At 48.9% G+C, this 15,710-nt stretch overlaps 1 protein-coding gene across 1 annotated transcript in view; it reads right to left on the bottom strand.

Annotated features, from left to right (window-relative positions):
- Nucleotides 1–15,710, bottom strand: part of Syne2 (spectrin repeat containing, nuclear envelope 2) — a 292,611-nt gene that overhangs the window by 4,610 nt on the left and 272,291 nt on the right. Inside the window, exons 101-111 of the mRNA NM_001005510.2 lie at nucleotides 11,851–12,038; nucleotides 11,127–11,277; nucleotides 10,645–10,827; nucleotides 9,312–9,449; nucleotides 8,241–8,435; nucleotides 6,807–7,089; nucleotides 5,188–5,327; nucleotides 3,249–3,351; nucleotides 2,370–2,572; nucleotides 1,154–1,354; nucleotides 202–330 (exon numbers count right to left, since the gene is read on the bottom strand). Coding sequence (NP_001005510.2) covers nucleotides 202–330; nucleotides 1,154–1,354; nucleotides 2,370–2,572; nucleotides 3,249–3,351; nucleotides 5,188–5,327; nucleotides 6,807–7,089; nucleotides 8,241–8,435; nucleotides 9,312–9,449; nucleotides 10,645–10,827; nucleotides 11,127–11,277; nucleotides 11,851–12,038 — 1,914 coding nt within the window. The remainder of the gene's footprint in view (nucleotides 1–201; nucleotides 331–1,153; nucleotides 1,355–2,369; nucleotides 2,573–3,248; nucleotides 3,352–5,187; nucleotides 5,328–6,806; nucleotides 7,090–8,240; nucleotides 8,436–9,311; nucleotides 9,450–10,644; nucleotides 10,828–11,126; nucleotides 11,278–11,850; nucleotides 12,039–15,710) is intronic.

Raw genomic sequence — 15,710 nt, 5'->3', positions numbered from 1 at the left:
GGCCTTGACTTTCAAGAAAGTACCTTTAATACACCGATGTCCCTTTATTCTTAAAAGCATCTGGCTCTGGCTTCTCACCTCTCTGAAAGAGCCCATGAGTCACAGCCACCAACAGTGCCCAGAGCACTGGATGAAACCACCAAGGAGGACCTTGACCCATGGAGGCAGACAGTGGCTGGTGGGCCTGTGGAGGAGACTTACCATTAGGTCTTTCTGACACTCCAGGAGGACCTGGCGGTCGGCCTCTGGGCTGGTGACATGCGCCTTCTGCCTGCGGCTCTCTGCTGTCGCTAGCCACAGGAGCAAGTCTTGACTCAGCTGGTGAAAGTCCTTCAAGAAACAACACTTGTGAGAGCCCCGTGCTTGGGGGGTGCTGAGAGCAGCACACACACACACACACACACACACGACTGAGGGCGGGAGTGCCCAGAAGGAGCTTGCTCGTACATCTCCACTAGTCAGTAAGCAAAGGACCAGATTTCAGTGACAGGCCAGGGGCTCAACCAAGGAAAGAAAAAGGCAGGGAGGAAGAGGGAGGCATCAGCTATAAACTGATACCAGCAGTGGGGGAGGCGGGGAGGGCGTGTGAAGACCAAATATTTAATCCACTTTCTAGATGCAATGGTTGTGGGATCCCACCCCACATGACAGGCCGTGATGGGCTCATGTTCCTAAAGATGGACTCAGAGCTAAGCGGTGGTGGAGAGCTAATGCATGCTCACACTCATGTGGGTTGGGTAGTAGGCCAGCATTAAACACATCACATTGTTCAGTCCTAAAAATGAGCCCTAGAGTCAGGCTCAGGTCTCAGAGGGGAGTGCTGATGTCCCAGAGTTTCAGGGAATTGCTCTAAGTATCAAACTGCTCCCGTATTCAGGGCTAGGCCTATGATTCTCTCTGACAAAAGGACAGACAGAGGCAGTTCCCTCAACCAGGTGGCATGATTGCTGCAACCCTTACTCCCAGGGTGGGTATGGGCAACAGTCCTGGAAATGCTAGGTAAACACGGGGTCATTTTAATGGCATAGGGATGGGAAGGGAAACTTGATTACTTCCTAGCTTAAGCCAGCCTGGGGATGGTAAAAATATCTGCAGTTCCTAGCGTATGGGCCAGGCTGCTGCCGGGACAGGGCCCTGGGCTGAGTCAACTTACCTGGCACTGCATGAGTGACTGCCGTAAGTCTCCTCGCCAGCTGTCCAATACGCCCTGGACCGAGTCCCAGGACAGGCTCAGCTGATGGAGTCTATTTTGGAGTTCTGTGGCTTCGGGGCTCTGGCTTGGCAGATATTCCTTGTGGCTCACATTGACGGAGACCATCAAGGCCTTGTAGGTATCGAAGGCTTTTAGTATCTCCTAGGGAAGAGATCAGGTTAGGGCTTCGGACACCAGGGAAGAGGGGCTCGTTTTGAATACCTGTAAGGGACAGACCTCCTCCACACTTCTCCGAGCAGTGGGCACCAGGTCGAGCGCGAGCTCGCCCGTGAGTGGCTGAGAAACATCAGCTGAGGGAGCTTGCCTTACAAGGTTAGTGAGCTTGGCTGGCCGGCAGGGTTGGGGAACCAGAGGCCTGCCTCTGACAGGCTTGACCGGAGGCATGGAGAGAGCCTGCTGACCTCCACAGTCCCTTCTCTGTCACTGGCTTAGGGATAGTTCTAGGTAAGACTAAAACTTTTCCAGATAAAGACTAGGTAGCTATCTTGTACTTGCCCCTAGGAGCCCTAGAAACACCACTCCTCTAGGAGAAATGGTAACCTCTGTATCCACAGTGGGAAAGCACAGACCTGGAGAGAAACTGGACACCCTCAAGACTCCTGTCTTGGGTTTCAGGACCTCAGACTTATCTGCTCAGGGGACCCCCAAAATGCAGGGCTCAAGCTGCCTGCCCCTCCCCTGCACCCTGGGCTGGTGCTCCTGAGGCCTAGGGGCTGATCATATGAGTAACAACACGTCTTTAATTGTAACACAGCGTAGTCACAGTAGTCAGACCACAGGATTCCTCAGTCAATGAGCTGATCTGAACCCTTCCCAGGAAGACTCCACTGCTGGTCTCATGTAGAACTACCACATACCACATACAACCTCAGAAGGTTGGCTTTACCCTGCCTGACGATGGCTACCACACCTAAATCTACAGTCCAGATCTTTCCAGCCCCGAGGACCTGAGTCATATCTCTACTGTGCTCTTCTAGGTTTGGGGATTTTCTGTAGACATTCTCTCATGTGAAAAAGAGAAACCCGTGTCTTGGTCCTTACTGAGGTAAAAGCCACTTTAAGCCCAGGTCTGACCTGTTTGTCCAGCAGCACAATGCTAACCCTGCGAGCCTATGCTGAACACCCCCTTCCCCCCTCCACCCATGGCTCCACTCACTTGCAGTCTCTTCACCCTGAGCGCTATTTCCTGGATGTCAGAGGGAGGCTCGGCCAACTTCAGAGCTTCCAGCTCGGCCTCAGTTTTCCCAAGCCAAGCAGCGATGCTGCCGATGTCAGACTTGAGCTGCTGCACGGTCTGTTTGAGCCTGAGCTTGCTGTGAAGCTCCTGCGCCTGGATCAGCTCCCACCTGTCGAAGGCACCTGGAATCCAAAGCTGCCGATTAAAGCAAGCAACAGTGCAAGCGGATCTCAGCCATGAGCGGTCAGTCAGCTTCGTAAAGGGAAGTCAAGGATGCTCCGTGGAGGAGCCAGAGTTCTCTGTCAGGAGTCTCCAAGTTCTGATCCAAGGCCCATCCCTCCACTCCCACAAAGGCTGGAAGGCAGTGGGGACAGAGGCCAAGGAAACCCAACCCGTGGCCAATAGGTATTCTGGCCTCTGGCTTGGTATTTTAGGTAGCGTTGCTGTTCTGATTCATAGAGATCAGCACGAGGTGATCAGCTCAAAACAAACAAACAAAACAAAACAAAAAACATGCATTTCATCTTATGGGGATCCTTTGTCACTCATTGTGTAAAGAACGGTTTCCAAAGGGTCAGGGATGCAGCTGTGTAGGACACTTGTCTACCAAGCCTAACCCCAGCACTACAAGGGAAAAAAAATCCAATTTAAAACAAGATAGCTCGGGACTCATTCCTAAACACAAATTGACTCATTCCAAACTAATTGAGGCTGTTGTGGGGAAGGTTCAGCAGTCTTGGCAAATTCCGCCATTGCTTGATCCCTAGTTAATGTTGTATTATCAAGTGATAGCTGAAGGAAACACCTAGGCCCAGACACCAAGCTCCACATATCCTAACAGCTGCCCCTTTTTGGTACCTGGCTGCTGTCCCGTTAAAGTGGCCAGCTGCTCATCTTCCTGCTGAGCCTCCTTTAAGCCTTCTTTGCTGTCATCGGTGCCTTGACGTAATAGCAGCTTTACCTGGAACGAGCCAATCTTTAGGTTATTTTTGTACAATCCTAAAGACAATTGAAGATCATCTAGGTTCTGTGAACAATTCCCAACAACAGGTGACCGATGAGTAACACGCTCGTCAGCATACCCGGCAAGATTGTTAAGGAAGCGGCTGAGGGCAGAAAGCCAGCAACAGCCAAGGAAACAGATGGTACGTCAATGATGGGAGTGAAGTGGCCTGTTTCTATATCCTTCCTAAGGGTATCTACACCAATGATGGGAAAGTCAGAGGTGACCTCTGATCGTATGAGACAGCTCCTATGGTAGCACTTTTACACTCCCGAGCTGTTTTACAGTGTTCCCACCCCTCCGTATCACCCAGTCGAGGTGTTCAGCATTTTCCTCACTGTGAACGGGAAACACTGGATCCTCTGCCTCTCTAGGTCATTCATTATCAAGCATTTATCCTTTCATGTACACAGTGACTCTTCTGCTCCCTCAGAGCTGATTGGTCTATTCAGGCCTTTGCAAAAATAAATTGATCTCTCTTAGAAATGAGACTTTGTATCTCCGGTAACAGGTGTGGTTTCACAGCCAGTAGACAAGCTGAGCTGTTGAACTTGGGCGGGTGAGGAACACAAGCCTAATGCTGGGAGAAGCCGAACCATTGCATAGGGAGAGGGTTCCCGGGCTGGTGGGGTTTCCTTCCACAGTCTTAGGCTGCAGCACCAATGGAGACAGTAAAAGTGGTAGCCGACAGCTAAGCAAGAGGAGGAATTCCAAAGTGGGCCCAGCCACCTCTATCAGATTTGACCAGCTGAAGGCAGAACTGTCCTCAGCTACATAGTAACTGTCACCGTTAGACACAGAGGGCACGCTGGCTAAACCCACTGGCCCTTCACCTCCTCTTGCCTTGCCTACTCTGAAAGATGCCTGTGTCACTACACTGCAAACGACATTTTAACCTCAACTCCCTTACTGTGACTGCTCTGAGCAGTCTCTAGCCACCCTTTAACCTCATGCCGTCTCCAGCTGCGCCTTCACCAGCACTCCAAGAACTCATGCAACTAAGAGGTGCAGGCGTAGTTGTTATAATAAGCACCCCAATACAGAATTAGTAAGGACTACCCTAAGGGCCTCCTCCCTGTACACACGTTAATCCTAATGTACGAGGCAGGTTCACTGTCAGGCTTGGGAACCACACCCATGTCTCATCGCCACCAATTCAGATTATGATGAAGTCCTGTTGTTTTCTGACACGCAGTCAGCAAGCAAATATAGCACAGATTTGAGAGGCAGGAGGCGGCTCGGGAAGGCTCTGTTATTTATTTGGATAATTGCCGCTAACAGAAATAGTTCTGTCATTATCTTCATCACCTTAATATCAGCACACAAATTTGGGGCTGGAAACTCTTCCTTTCTTTCTTTTTTTTCCTTTTCTTTTCTTTTCTGAAGTGGAAAGATCCACTTTTTTTTGTTTGTTTGTTTTGTATTTTTGTTTTTCAAGATAGGGTTTCTCTGTGTAGCCCTGGCTGGCCTCGAACTCAGAGATCCGCCTGCCTCTGCCTCCCAAGTGCTGGGATTAAAGGCGTGCGCCACCACTGCCCAGCTGGAACCTTTCTTTAAATCTAGCCTATTTTCTGGGTTCTGTCAAAGCAGGAATACCTCAAGCAGAGGGCCTTGTTCTCTGGGTGGTGCTGGGACTTGAACTCAGGTCATGCTAGGCAAGCTCTATCACTGAGTGACATCCCCTCCCTGAAGTCCCCTCAGAGAAATCCCATCACTATATGAGCAAAACAGATCCAGAGAGACTGGAAATGCCCGCATGCACCTGGGCTACGTGCCCAAGGGGTCAGGACTTACATAGTCTGATTTGAAAGGCGTGCTGGCATCTGTGGGGACTGGTGCCTCAGTCCTGTCACCTTCCATGTGTTTGTAGTGATGCTTGGAATGGGAAGGGCTGTCAGGAACATGCCACGGGTGGCCCTCAGAAATGGATTTACCTAAAACAAAGCATCACCCCAGAGTTAGGGTCTACTCTCCAGGCAAAGGATTTCTACTTAGTGACATAAACATGGTCACGGGTGACATGGCATCAGGTTATAATATCAAAATGAGTTCTGCAGCTTTCCTTGCAAAGCATGCAATGTTTGCAAAATGTCAGTATGTCTCGGGAGGGGATGAAATGAGTCATGCAACTGAGCGACATGGCACCTTCACGAGATAGGACCACAGCGGAGCACAACGGACATATGATTGGCTGCGGGATGAGCGGCATTCTGGATGGAGCTGGTGTCTGGAGTTGTGGGGATGCTAGGCAGTAAGGTTAGGTCTTGGGGGAGGGGCAAGAGGGTGGGAGGCCTCTGAGCGGGAAGGGCAAGAGTGACTGGGAAGATGGACTTAGGGACCAAACAGCCGCAGATAGCCCTCCGCTGCCACTGAAGGTTGGGTGTAGGACTCGAGTGGCAAATGGAAGGAAGGTTTCTTCTGCCGTGGCAAAGGCAATGGTCCCTTCTAACCCCAGCTATCCATCTTAGGAAATCACCGGAAGCAAGGAAATAGTCTGAAACCAAGCCACCATGAAGAAAGCTTGGCCCACACCGAAGCAAAAAACAAAACAACAAAGGCACCACGACAATGGTTCTTTCTGCCAGCCTGGAAGTGGGTGGGTGGATGGATGGGTGGGTGGGTGGGTGGAGGGTGTTGAGAGCACTCTGGTATGTAGGGAGCACGCAGGTAAGGGTGAGTACAGCAGTGTAAATACACCATGACACGAGGACCAAGGCGCATGGTGTCCACAGAGGCACAGGTCAGACATGACGCGGGAGCAAGGTTTAGGATGCAGTGTGTGCCATGGGATGCGGCCATGTTGAGACACATGCACGGGCAGGGGCCTACCAGAAGATGCTTGCAAAGATTTTGTGGTCATTTTAAGATAAGCCTCAGGATTTTCAGGGATTTCTACATCTGAAAAAGAATAACGTCATTGTCCTCCCTGGAGGCCTGCGGAGTAATGCCCAGGTACTAAGTCGACATAGCAGAGCCACTGCCACTGTGGGAGGAGGAAGTTAGCTGCTTCCTATCTTTATCAATAAAAGAATTTTAAAAACCAGAAGGATTTCCCCCCATCAACTCCTGTTCATAATAGTGATGGGTTAGGGGCACACGTGGCAAGAAGGGCCACACTCAATGTACTGATATGCTTTGATAAATGCTGCAGAAAAATCAATCGATGAGTCTCCCATTGGCTGGAATAATCAGCGACCAGCCCTAAAGTCAGCATGTGGATGTCGTCCCACCTATAACAGGAGCAAGCTAATTCTCAGTTGAGGCCAAAGGTGAGCAGGGCAGAGGCCAGAAAGCCACAGGCCTGCACCAGCCACATGCTGGACTCTGAATCACTGAGAAATTGCTGTGTCGCTATGGTGCTAGAAATACAGCCAAATGGGTCAAGTTCACAGGCCCTGGGAAGCCACCTTTACCTGACAGTGCGCTGTAGAATGGGCCCTCCTCGTCGTCTTCATGAGAAGAGGATCCCCCCACGTCACCTGTGTGATCCCACTCCAGAGGGATAGAGTCCACACTGACGGGGGTCTCACAGCCAGACCGCTCATGTCCCAGAGCCGGAGGCACAAGGTGACACAGTGACTGGGGAGATGTGGGCTCCTCGCTCTCTCTCCTCTTACGCCAAGAGTCAGCCTGGATCTCCCTGGGGTCTTCTATGTCCGTCTCATTCTCAGACGCCTCCTTCTCATCATCTAAGCCCTAAATGGGAAGACCCAGGCTTTAGGGTGAGCTAGTTGAAAAGCTACTGCAGTGGCAAAGAGCTTTGGAAGTCTGCCTGTCAGGCAATTCTGAAAACAGCCAGCACTGGCATTTCTAGTGTGGTAAGATGGCTGGGGGTTGAGGGGTAGCCTTTCTTATACATTGGTGAGGACTTGAAGTTGAATCCTCAAAACCCAAGTGGAAACAGGGCATAGTATTCTGAGTGGCTCAAATCTCAGCACTCCTATTAGAGGCAGGATTCCTGTATAGTCATTGGCCAGCTATATACAGCATATGATGTACACTACACAGTAGTGAACAAGTTGGAACCCTCTTCACTAGGCCCCTTCCTTTCAGAGTAAGCAATACAAGCTGAGTCCCCGTCAGATGGAAGCAAGCTGAGACTCTGCAAAGGAGACTCAGACAAGCCAAGCTGTAAAGACGGTTCTTGAGGCCAGAGCAACTGTCTAGAAGGAGCAGAAATCAGCTGCCTGGAAGAGGTTTAGACCAGAGTCACCTGGAAAGGACATTTTCCAACCTGGTGAGCTGCCTGCAGGATGTGCAGTGTGCTCCGGGTTCCCAGCTTTTGTGACCTGTCACCCATGCTGGGATTGGCTTTGGGGATGCAGCTGTCTTTGCGCCATTTCTGCTCCTATAAGAAACTCCTCACCTATATTCCTATAGGTAACCCCTATAAAACTCATTGATTCACCAAGCTGGACTTCGATGGTCTCTGTATTGTGGGCTCCCTATGTAAGGTGAATAGACATGTGTGGCTCAGGAAAAGTTCTGTCACATGCACAGAGGCACCTGCACTCATATGTAGAAACTATAAACTAAAAGATAAAAAAAACCCCAACAAAACGAAATCCTTAACACATAACTCCACACACAGCCACTGGGTTCACGCAAAGATGGCTGAGCTGGGGCAAGCAAGACTCAATACCAATCTAGCGCAAATCTGCCATGATTGGATGGGGAGAACTCCAAGGGGAAAGAGAACTGCTTCCCTGGACCACAATTGAATGGAGCCCTTCTTTTTAGCCATAAGTAAATCATGGGTCCAGTACAAGGTAACCATCCTGACCCTTCAAACATCCAGTTCGATGTTCTCACTGAGCAGCTGGGAGCCCTGGTCGGTGGGTCCTTACCGGGGTGTGGGAGGTCAGGCGGCGGTGGAAGCGAGACACTCTGCCGAACACCTCCTGACAGTAGCGGTGCAGCTCCTCTAGCTCGTCCTCGATCAGGACGGCGTCGAGGGGCTCACTCTTCTGAATGAGCTGCTCCCCAAACACGATGAGCTGGTCGATCTTGTTGGTGTTCAGTGTGATCTCCTGTTGGAAGCCCTGTTTGGAAGGTGAGATAGAGAGCTTTGTGTTTAGTGAGCTTTGTCCTCAAAACGAGCTGTTTACTAAAAGGCCCAGTGTCCCCGGAATAAGCAATATAAGTTTGTTCCATATGATAGGACCATATGGGGGGATCGGGGGTGGCATTAGATGTCATTATGGTCTTGTCCCTTTTCCCTTTCTGATTTGCACTTGGTACAGCAGCATCTGTTTTTAAGGAAGTGACAGTGGCAATCAATTTGAAATAATTTTATACTTTTTTTTTCCAATTAAAGAATTGTAAATTTGACCAAGATGGATATTCATCATTTTGAGTATGGTGGGGAGAGAATTCATCTTCTTGACACTTGGTGGGAACAGAATATTTCTGGCTGATGGGCGTCGGCCTTGGTGGACACAGTGACAACAATGAGTGCCTGTTGTATTGAGAGGCAGTGGGTTTTCATTTGTGGGTGTTTTCTAACTAAGGAGAGAACGACTGAGGGAAGACTGTGTGTGAGCCTGAAAACATGGTGCATGGCTATAATCTCATCACAAAACAGAACTTCCAAACTGACTATAAACAGTCATCTATAGCCATGAGAGCAGAGGTGTGTCTGTTCCTGGCCCCACAGTGACACTGAGCCGGCCCTGCAGGTACCGGAGAAACGGCAGCTGAGCAAGTGCAGCCCGGAACCTGAAATGAGCTTTGTCCTCGGAATGAGTTTACTAAAAGGCCCAGTGTCCCCAGAATAAGCAATATAAGTACATAGGTAAAGTGTAGCCTGTTGTCTGGAGAATTCTGGAACATTCTTTGAGTACCAGCTAAAACTGGCACTTGGCCGGCTCTCTTCTACAGAGGCACCTTTTTACAGATGCTGAAGCAGCAGCACTCACGTTCAGTTGGCGCATCTTGTCCTCAGCGTCACTCTCTGAGAAGTGTTCTACGTTGGTCAGCTGCAGGTCCATTTCTGTGAGCCAAACCAGAATGCTCTCCCTGGTGCCCTCAAACTCTTCCCTCTGGTTGGTGAAGTACTGTGAAGGAAGAAAGACCATGCTTGTACTCCACGGTCATGTTTGGCTCAAGGAGAGGGTGCTCAGAGCTATCAGACAGAACCTTGTCTCTGAGGTATCCTGGAAGCCTCAGCACTGCATTAGGAGCCTGGGGTCTTGTCTTGGCTGTGTGGTGCCCTGCCCCCCAAATACTAGGGTCCTTGGCTTCCACCTCAGAGAATTCAAAGACTTGGTAATATGCAATATATTTGCTTAGGTCCTTTGAGGAATGTGAAATTCTGGGTTTTCTAGTCTAAAGTAGTGGCTCTCCTTGTCCACAGGATGGGGGCAGCAGCCCAGGGGCCCGGCCTTTCTTATTGGTCTGCAGTGGCTTTTTCCCATGAAAGAGGGTTGAGCAGCTTCAAGACAGGAAGGTGCCCATCTGGGTGGGAATGTTGGCACACGCTCGTAATCCTAGCAGCTAGAAGACTGAGGCAGGAGGAGTATGAGTTCTAGGCCAGTCTGGGTTACATGGTGAGTCTCGTTCTTTTAACGCAGACACATGGTCATTTAAAGGGGACACACAGGGCTTAAGTGTGACTGCCCCATTTACTATCCAGTAATTATGAACGTGTCAAACATAATCACTCTCTCCAATGATAAAAAGGCCTCCCAAGTTACCACTTCTTTGAGGAGGGCTAAAAAATAAAAACAAAAAGTCTAGGTTCTCATCTTCCTAGACTGCTTTGAGGTTAATCAGTGTGCTCTAAACCTCAGACAGTTACTGTCCTAACACCTCACACAACAGAGTAGGTACATACTTCTGTGTTTTATCCATATTTCTGATGCGGGGCTGATAAAAACAGATGGGCAAGCCAAGGCTCTTTGCAGACATGCATGTGTGCTTGCCCTGGCCCAGGAAAGCAGTTCCCCGGACTCTGTGGGCAGTCCCAGTGCTAACACCTACACTGTTGAGTTACAGATGTTGTAAAGAAAGATGTGTTTTGGTAACACAGCTCACACAAGCAGGCTTTGCCTGAGAAGACCTATGCAAATCCCTCTTTAAAAATGAACGTTGGCAGCCACGGGCTCCTTTGTGTGGGAAGAATGTTAAGAGAACACAGGCTTTCCGTGAAATCTACCTGCTGCCGTGCTGCCAGCCTACCCACAGCATATCACATATCAGCCTCTCGCTGACTATCTGCCACAGCACCCCGGGGGGCCGCAGGCAGGTTACCCTGAGTCTCCGCAGGATGGCTGTGACCCGCTTCTGCAGATTGTCCCAGCGCTGGTTGCCCTCGTGCACCATCTGCTTCAGCTTGCTGGCTGTGTCGGTGCGGTTCTCTCGAGCCAGCCGCCGGTACTGCTTGTTGATGAGCTCCAGCTGTGTCAGTCGTTCGTGAATCTGCCGCTGAAAGGCCTGTGGCAGGAAGTGGAGGTCAGCACCCACGGGCAAAGGGCTGGAAACAACCCCCCACTTTGCCAACCCCAAGTGGCTTGCTTCACATGGCTGCTGCCCAGGCAGTAAGAACCCCACATCCCACGTCTGCGAGACCGGCAAAGCACAGGTGCTGGTGTACAATGGATGTTTCTGGCAAAGCTGTCCTAGCGCCTGGTGGCAGTGACTGTGTTGGGAACATCTGGCCATGCAAAGTCACTTAGCTTCTGAGCCACAGCAGGCATGGCTTGTGGTGAGAGACGGGGATGGGAAAGGCTCACCTCAAACCGTTTCAGCTCCTCTTTGGCATTTGTATACAACACCTCGGAGGAATTAGGGCAGGCCGCTGTCCTCTCGGCCGACTTGAGCCAGTCCTCGAAGCGAGAATAGTCATCTAAAAATTTCTGCCAAAGCCGCCAGGTCTCCTCGATTCTGACAGGAGTAGAGGGCAGGAAGTTAGCACAACTGCCCCGTCCACTCCTAGCATAGTTTCCCCATTTTGGAGTTCTAAGTGTCCCTTAATAGGGCCCATTTTGCAGTCTTTTACTTAAACTGTTTAGGGAGACACCCCGTCATCCCTTCCCAGGAAATAGCTAAGGATGTTGTTGCTCTTGGCCTAAACCCAATTCTTCTGAAGGACTTAGGCACCTTGAAAATCCTGGATCCAGGGCTTGGGCAAGAGTTGGAGCTGCCTGCCTGCTGTTTCCTTGCTCCCCCTCCTAGGCCTTCTCTGCCAATTCTTGATTTTCCTTTCTTTAAAAATTGGGACCTTTGTAACCTAGGCTGGCCCTGAACTCTCCATCCTTTTGCCTCTACCTCTTAAGGGCTGAGATGACAGGGACACTGTGTTGGGATTTAAATGCAGAGCCTCATCTCTGCAAGGCAAATACTCTACCCACTGAGCTGCTTCTTGGTAGATTTCTCAGTGACCTGAACAGAGCATAGTTCCTGTGGCTGCGGCATGTGTGAGAGGCTGGCCAGGTTTGAGGCCAGCGGTCTGCTTACTTCATGCGTCGCTCCATTGACATGGCACAAATGTTCCTCCAGCGCCTGTCCAGGCTCCTGGTGGTCTGCTGGATTGAGTCACACTCCGTTTCATTGGCACAGGCATCAGAGTCATGCAGAAGGACGTCACAGATATTAAACACAGACTCCACCCCTGCACTGTGTTGTTCGATATCTCGCTGCAGATCCTACGGTTACAAGATAGCACAAAAGCGCTTGAGATCTGAGTAGTGGAGGGAGGGCTGGTATCAAAGCATCCCTGCTCATTGCTCCCTCCTAATCCACAGGTATCTGGGGATTCAAGTACTCTGAGCCTGTTATCTTCATGTAGCCCTGTGCTATGGACACCTGGTCAACCTACATCTATCAGGAACTGTGCAATTATGCTAGCATACTAAATTAGTGTACTGGGAAAGGGGGGTGCCCACCATACGCTGACAGATGGCACTGCTGGCTGATGCTACTGTCCGGCAGCTTTGTGTATACCCAGGGTTTAATCCAAACCATCCAATTCCAGAGGTTCCCAGTAACGACTTGATTTGGGGGAGATCTTCTTTGGAAAACAGTCTTGTTTAATAGGAACTCAAAATGACAGACTTTGACCTTTAGTGGGTCACGTGACTCTCATATCTATAAAGACTCTTATGCTGAGCCTGCACACCCCTGGCAGCTGCAGGCACAGGAGTGGACAGCCTCCTTATGAGCCCATCTGATGAGGACTTCCTGAACCCTGGGGGAGAATGTTGAGGCTTCTAACCCATGGGGTACAGCTGAGACTGTGGCTTGGGGAGTGTGGAAGGCCTCTGGAGTCCTATCCCTTGATTAGATAAAAATAAATAAATAAATAAATAAATAAATACATATAAAGAGATAGATAGTTCATGACCGTAGGAAAAAGATGGATCATTGGATTCTGCTCTCCCCTCCTCATCTATAGAGCCTAAGAAGATGGCCTTGAACTTTTGATCCTTCTCTCTCTCAGAAGGATCACCCCCACCCTGGCTAAGTGCTAGAATGACAGGCATGTGCCAACATACCCAGTCTGGAAATTTTCTTTAAAAAGAAACAGCTTTTTCATTATCAAGAGACTCCTTCCCACCCTATGTACTACTGTAGGTGCGGGTGGGCTTGGGGCAGGGGGGGAGAGAGAGAGAGAGAGAGAGAGAGAGAGTGTTGAGAAGTCTTTCCTATCATCCAGATTCTGTGATAAGTGCCGTGAGGCTGCCCCATGCGTCCTGATACCTAAATCACACCACGAAGGAGCAAAGTTCAATTCTATTTTAGTTGTTTCATTGATATGTCTGTTTCTGAAAGTTTACATTTCACACGTACCACTGTTGAGTACATTAAGGCTATAAATCAGGCCACAAGAGTATTATTTTGTCAACAGTAGCCACTGTCCACAGAAAGACAGTAAAGGGTCATTCTAGGTCACTTGAGTACTGCTACTGTGTGGCTACTGCACGGGCCTAGCATTTCTCACATCTCTTCTGATAAATGTAGGCCCGGGCATGCTGTGTTCAGATAGCGAGAACAAATGCTTGCACACATTCTCCATTCTCCACCAGGCAGTCTCTGTCTCAGTCCAGAGTCGAGACACTATGTATTTATACACAGACATACATTCCTGCTTGGCCGTGGGCGGCAAGGTGTGTTGGTGGAGTTCTTAAGTTCTGTAGTCAGGGAGAAGGCCTTGTGTACTACAGGGGCGGGGTCTCTGTAGGGTCAATGCAAGGGCTGCTTTTACAGCGACTGCATTTAAGTAGAATTCCATCTTTAAGAATTCTTACTAGTTCACTCTAGCTTTTCAGAAATGCACTGGCATTGATGCATCTTCTCTTTAGCTATGAAAGCAATAAATCAGCACTCCAAAGAGTGGTATCGAAACAGCATAGGGACACTTTTAACTAAAAAATGTCCATGATGCCATTTGGATCTAGTTAGCTAGGATAGTTTGGAAAGTTTCAGAGAAATTCTAGCCTACCTGTAAACATGAATGTGATATACTTTAAGAATCATTTCAAGCATGCCTTTAATCCCAGCACTCTTGGGAGGCAGAGGCAGGTGGATTTCTGAGTTCGAGGCCAGCCTGGTCTACAAAGTGAGTTCCAGGACAGCCTGGGCTATACAGAGAAACCCTGTCTCAAAAAAACAAACAAACAAACAAACAAACAAACAAACAAACAAAAAATCATTTCAATGGTCTTACATTATTATTCATTTTAATATCCAACTAAAAAACTTAAGTATGTGGGTGTCTAAGCTACATGTCCTATGTCTATGTATCTTGTGTGTGCCTGCTGCCTATGGTGGCCAGAAGAGGGACGTGGATCCCTTGAACAGTAGTTACACATGGGTTCTGGGATTTGGACCTGGGTGCTTCGGAAGAGCAGCCAGTGCTTTTTGCCACTGAGCCTTCTCTCCAGCCCCTATCTTACACTCTTAACCCATCTTGTGCGGAATAAGATGGCTAAAGAGAACAGACTATGCAAGGCAAGTGCTAGGAACAAATGAGCTCTGAAACACTTTATAAAAGACCACCTTCATTTGGGTTTTTAAAAAGGTCCAAGATTTTAACAACAACCTTCATCTAAAGGTTCCATATCTTCTTTGAAACATCATAAAAGAGCTGAGTAATGATATAGTATGAACTAGTACCTCGTACAATATAAAGGAAAGTGGACTGTCTCTTAAAAGGTAGTCCATATAAATGCTGAACCAGTGACATTTGCAACATCATCATCATCACCACCACTACCCTCATCATCACATCAGTAATACCTACCAGGGCCCAAGTCTGAAGAAGCCTTACATTTCAGAATCTTGAGAAACAGCAATAAACCAACAGGAAAGCCTTTCTCCCATCATGAGGAGTAAGTGATAAGACTCGGGGGACCTAACCCAGTGGGTTCTCAACTTTTCTAATGCTGTGACCCTTTAATACAGTCCCTCATGTGGCAGTGACCCCCAACCATAAACTTATTTTTGTTGCTATTTCATAACTGTAATCTTGCTAGTGTTATGAATTGTAATTATCTGAATCGAAATGCAAATGTCTGATATGTGACCTCAAAGGGGTCGAGACCCACAGGTTGAGAACCACTGGCCTGAACCCTTCTTTCACCACCTCTCCAAGGTTGTTTCACTAAGAGGATGGAGGGACAGCAGGGACCGCAACAGCTCTAAAAGCTAAGGCCTTCTGAGAAGACAGGATTAAGTGATTAAGTGATCTCAACTTATTTTGGGAAGAGGTCAAACAACTTTGGGTAATTATCTGTGATTAAAACGTGAGCAAAGTTTTCAGAAATGGCCTATCCACACTTCCGGGAAGTAATATTCTGTCTCCAGAATATTACTGGACTTAGTGTGACAGACAGAGTGACACTCTTTTCAGTAAAAGCACTAACAATTGCCTAGTGCCTCTGCAGTAGGCGGAGTAGGGCCTTTTCTGCCCTCAAGGATGTCCAGATCCCAGTCCCAGAATCAGGGCTATGTTAGGTTACACTGTATGATGGTTTGAATGAAAATGGCCGCCAGAGACTGGCACTATTTGAAAGGATTAGAGGACTAGGAGGTGTGGCCTCATCAGAGGAACTGTGTCACTGGGGGTGGGCTTTGAGGTTTCAAAAGCCCATGCCAGGCAGCCCAGATGTATGTGTGTGTGTGTGTGTGTGTGTGTGTGTGTGTGTGTGTGTCTCAGGATATAGCTCTAAGCTACCTTTCCAGCACCACACCTTCTTACTGCCATGCTCTCTGCCATGATAATGGGCTAAACATCTTAATTAAAGCATCCCCAATTAAATGTTTTCTTTTATAAGAGCTGCCTTGGTCATGATCTCTTCATAGGAACAGAACAGTGA

Source organism: Mus musculus, chromosome 12 (genome assembly GCF_000001635.26).
Source record: "Mus musculus strain C57BL/6J chromosome 12, GRCm38.p6 C57BL/6J".
Lineage (NCBI taxonomy): Eukaryota > Metazoa > Chordata > Mammalia > Rodentia > Muridae > Mus > Mus musculus.
This window is presented reverse-complemented; position numbering and strand designations above follow the sequence as displayed.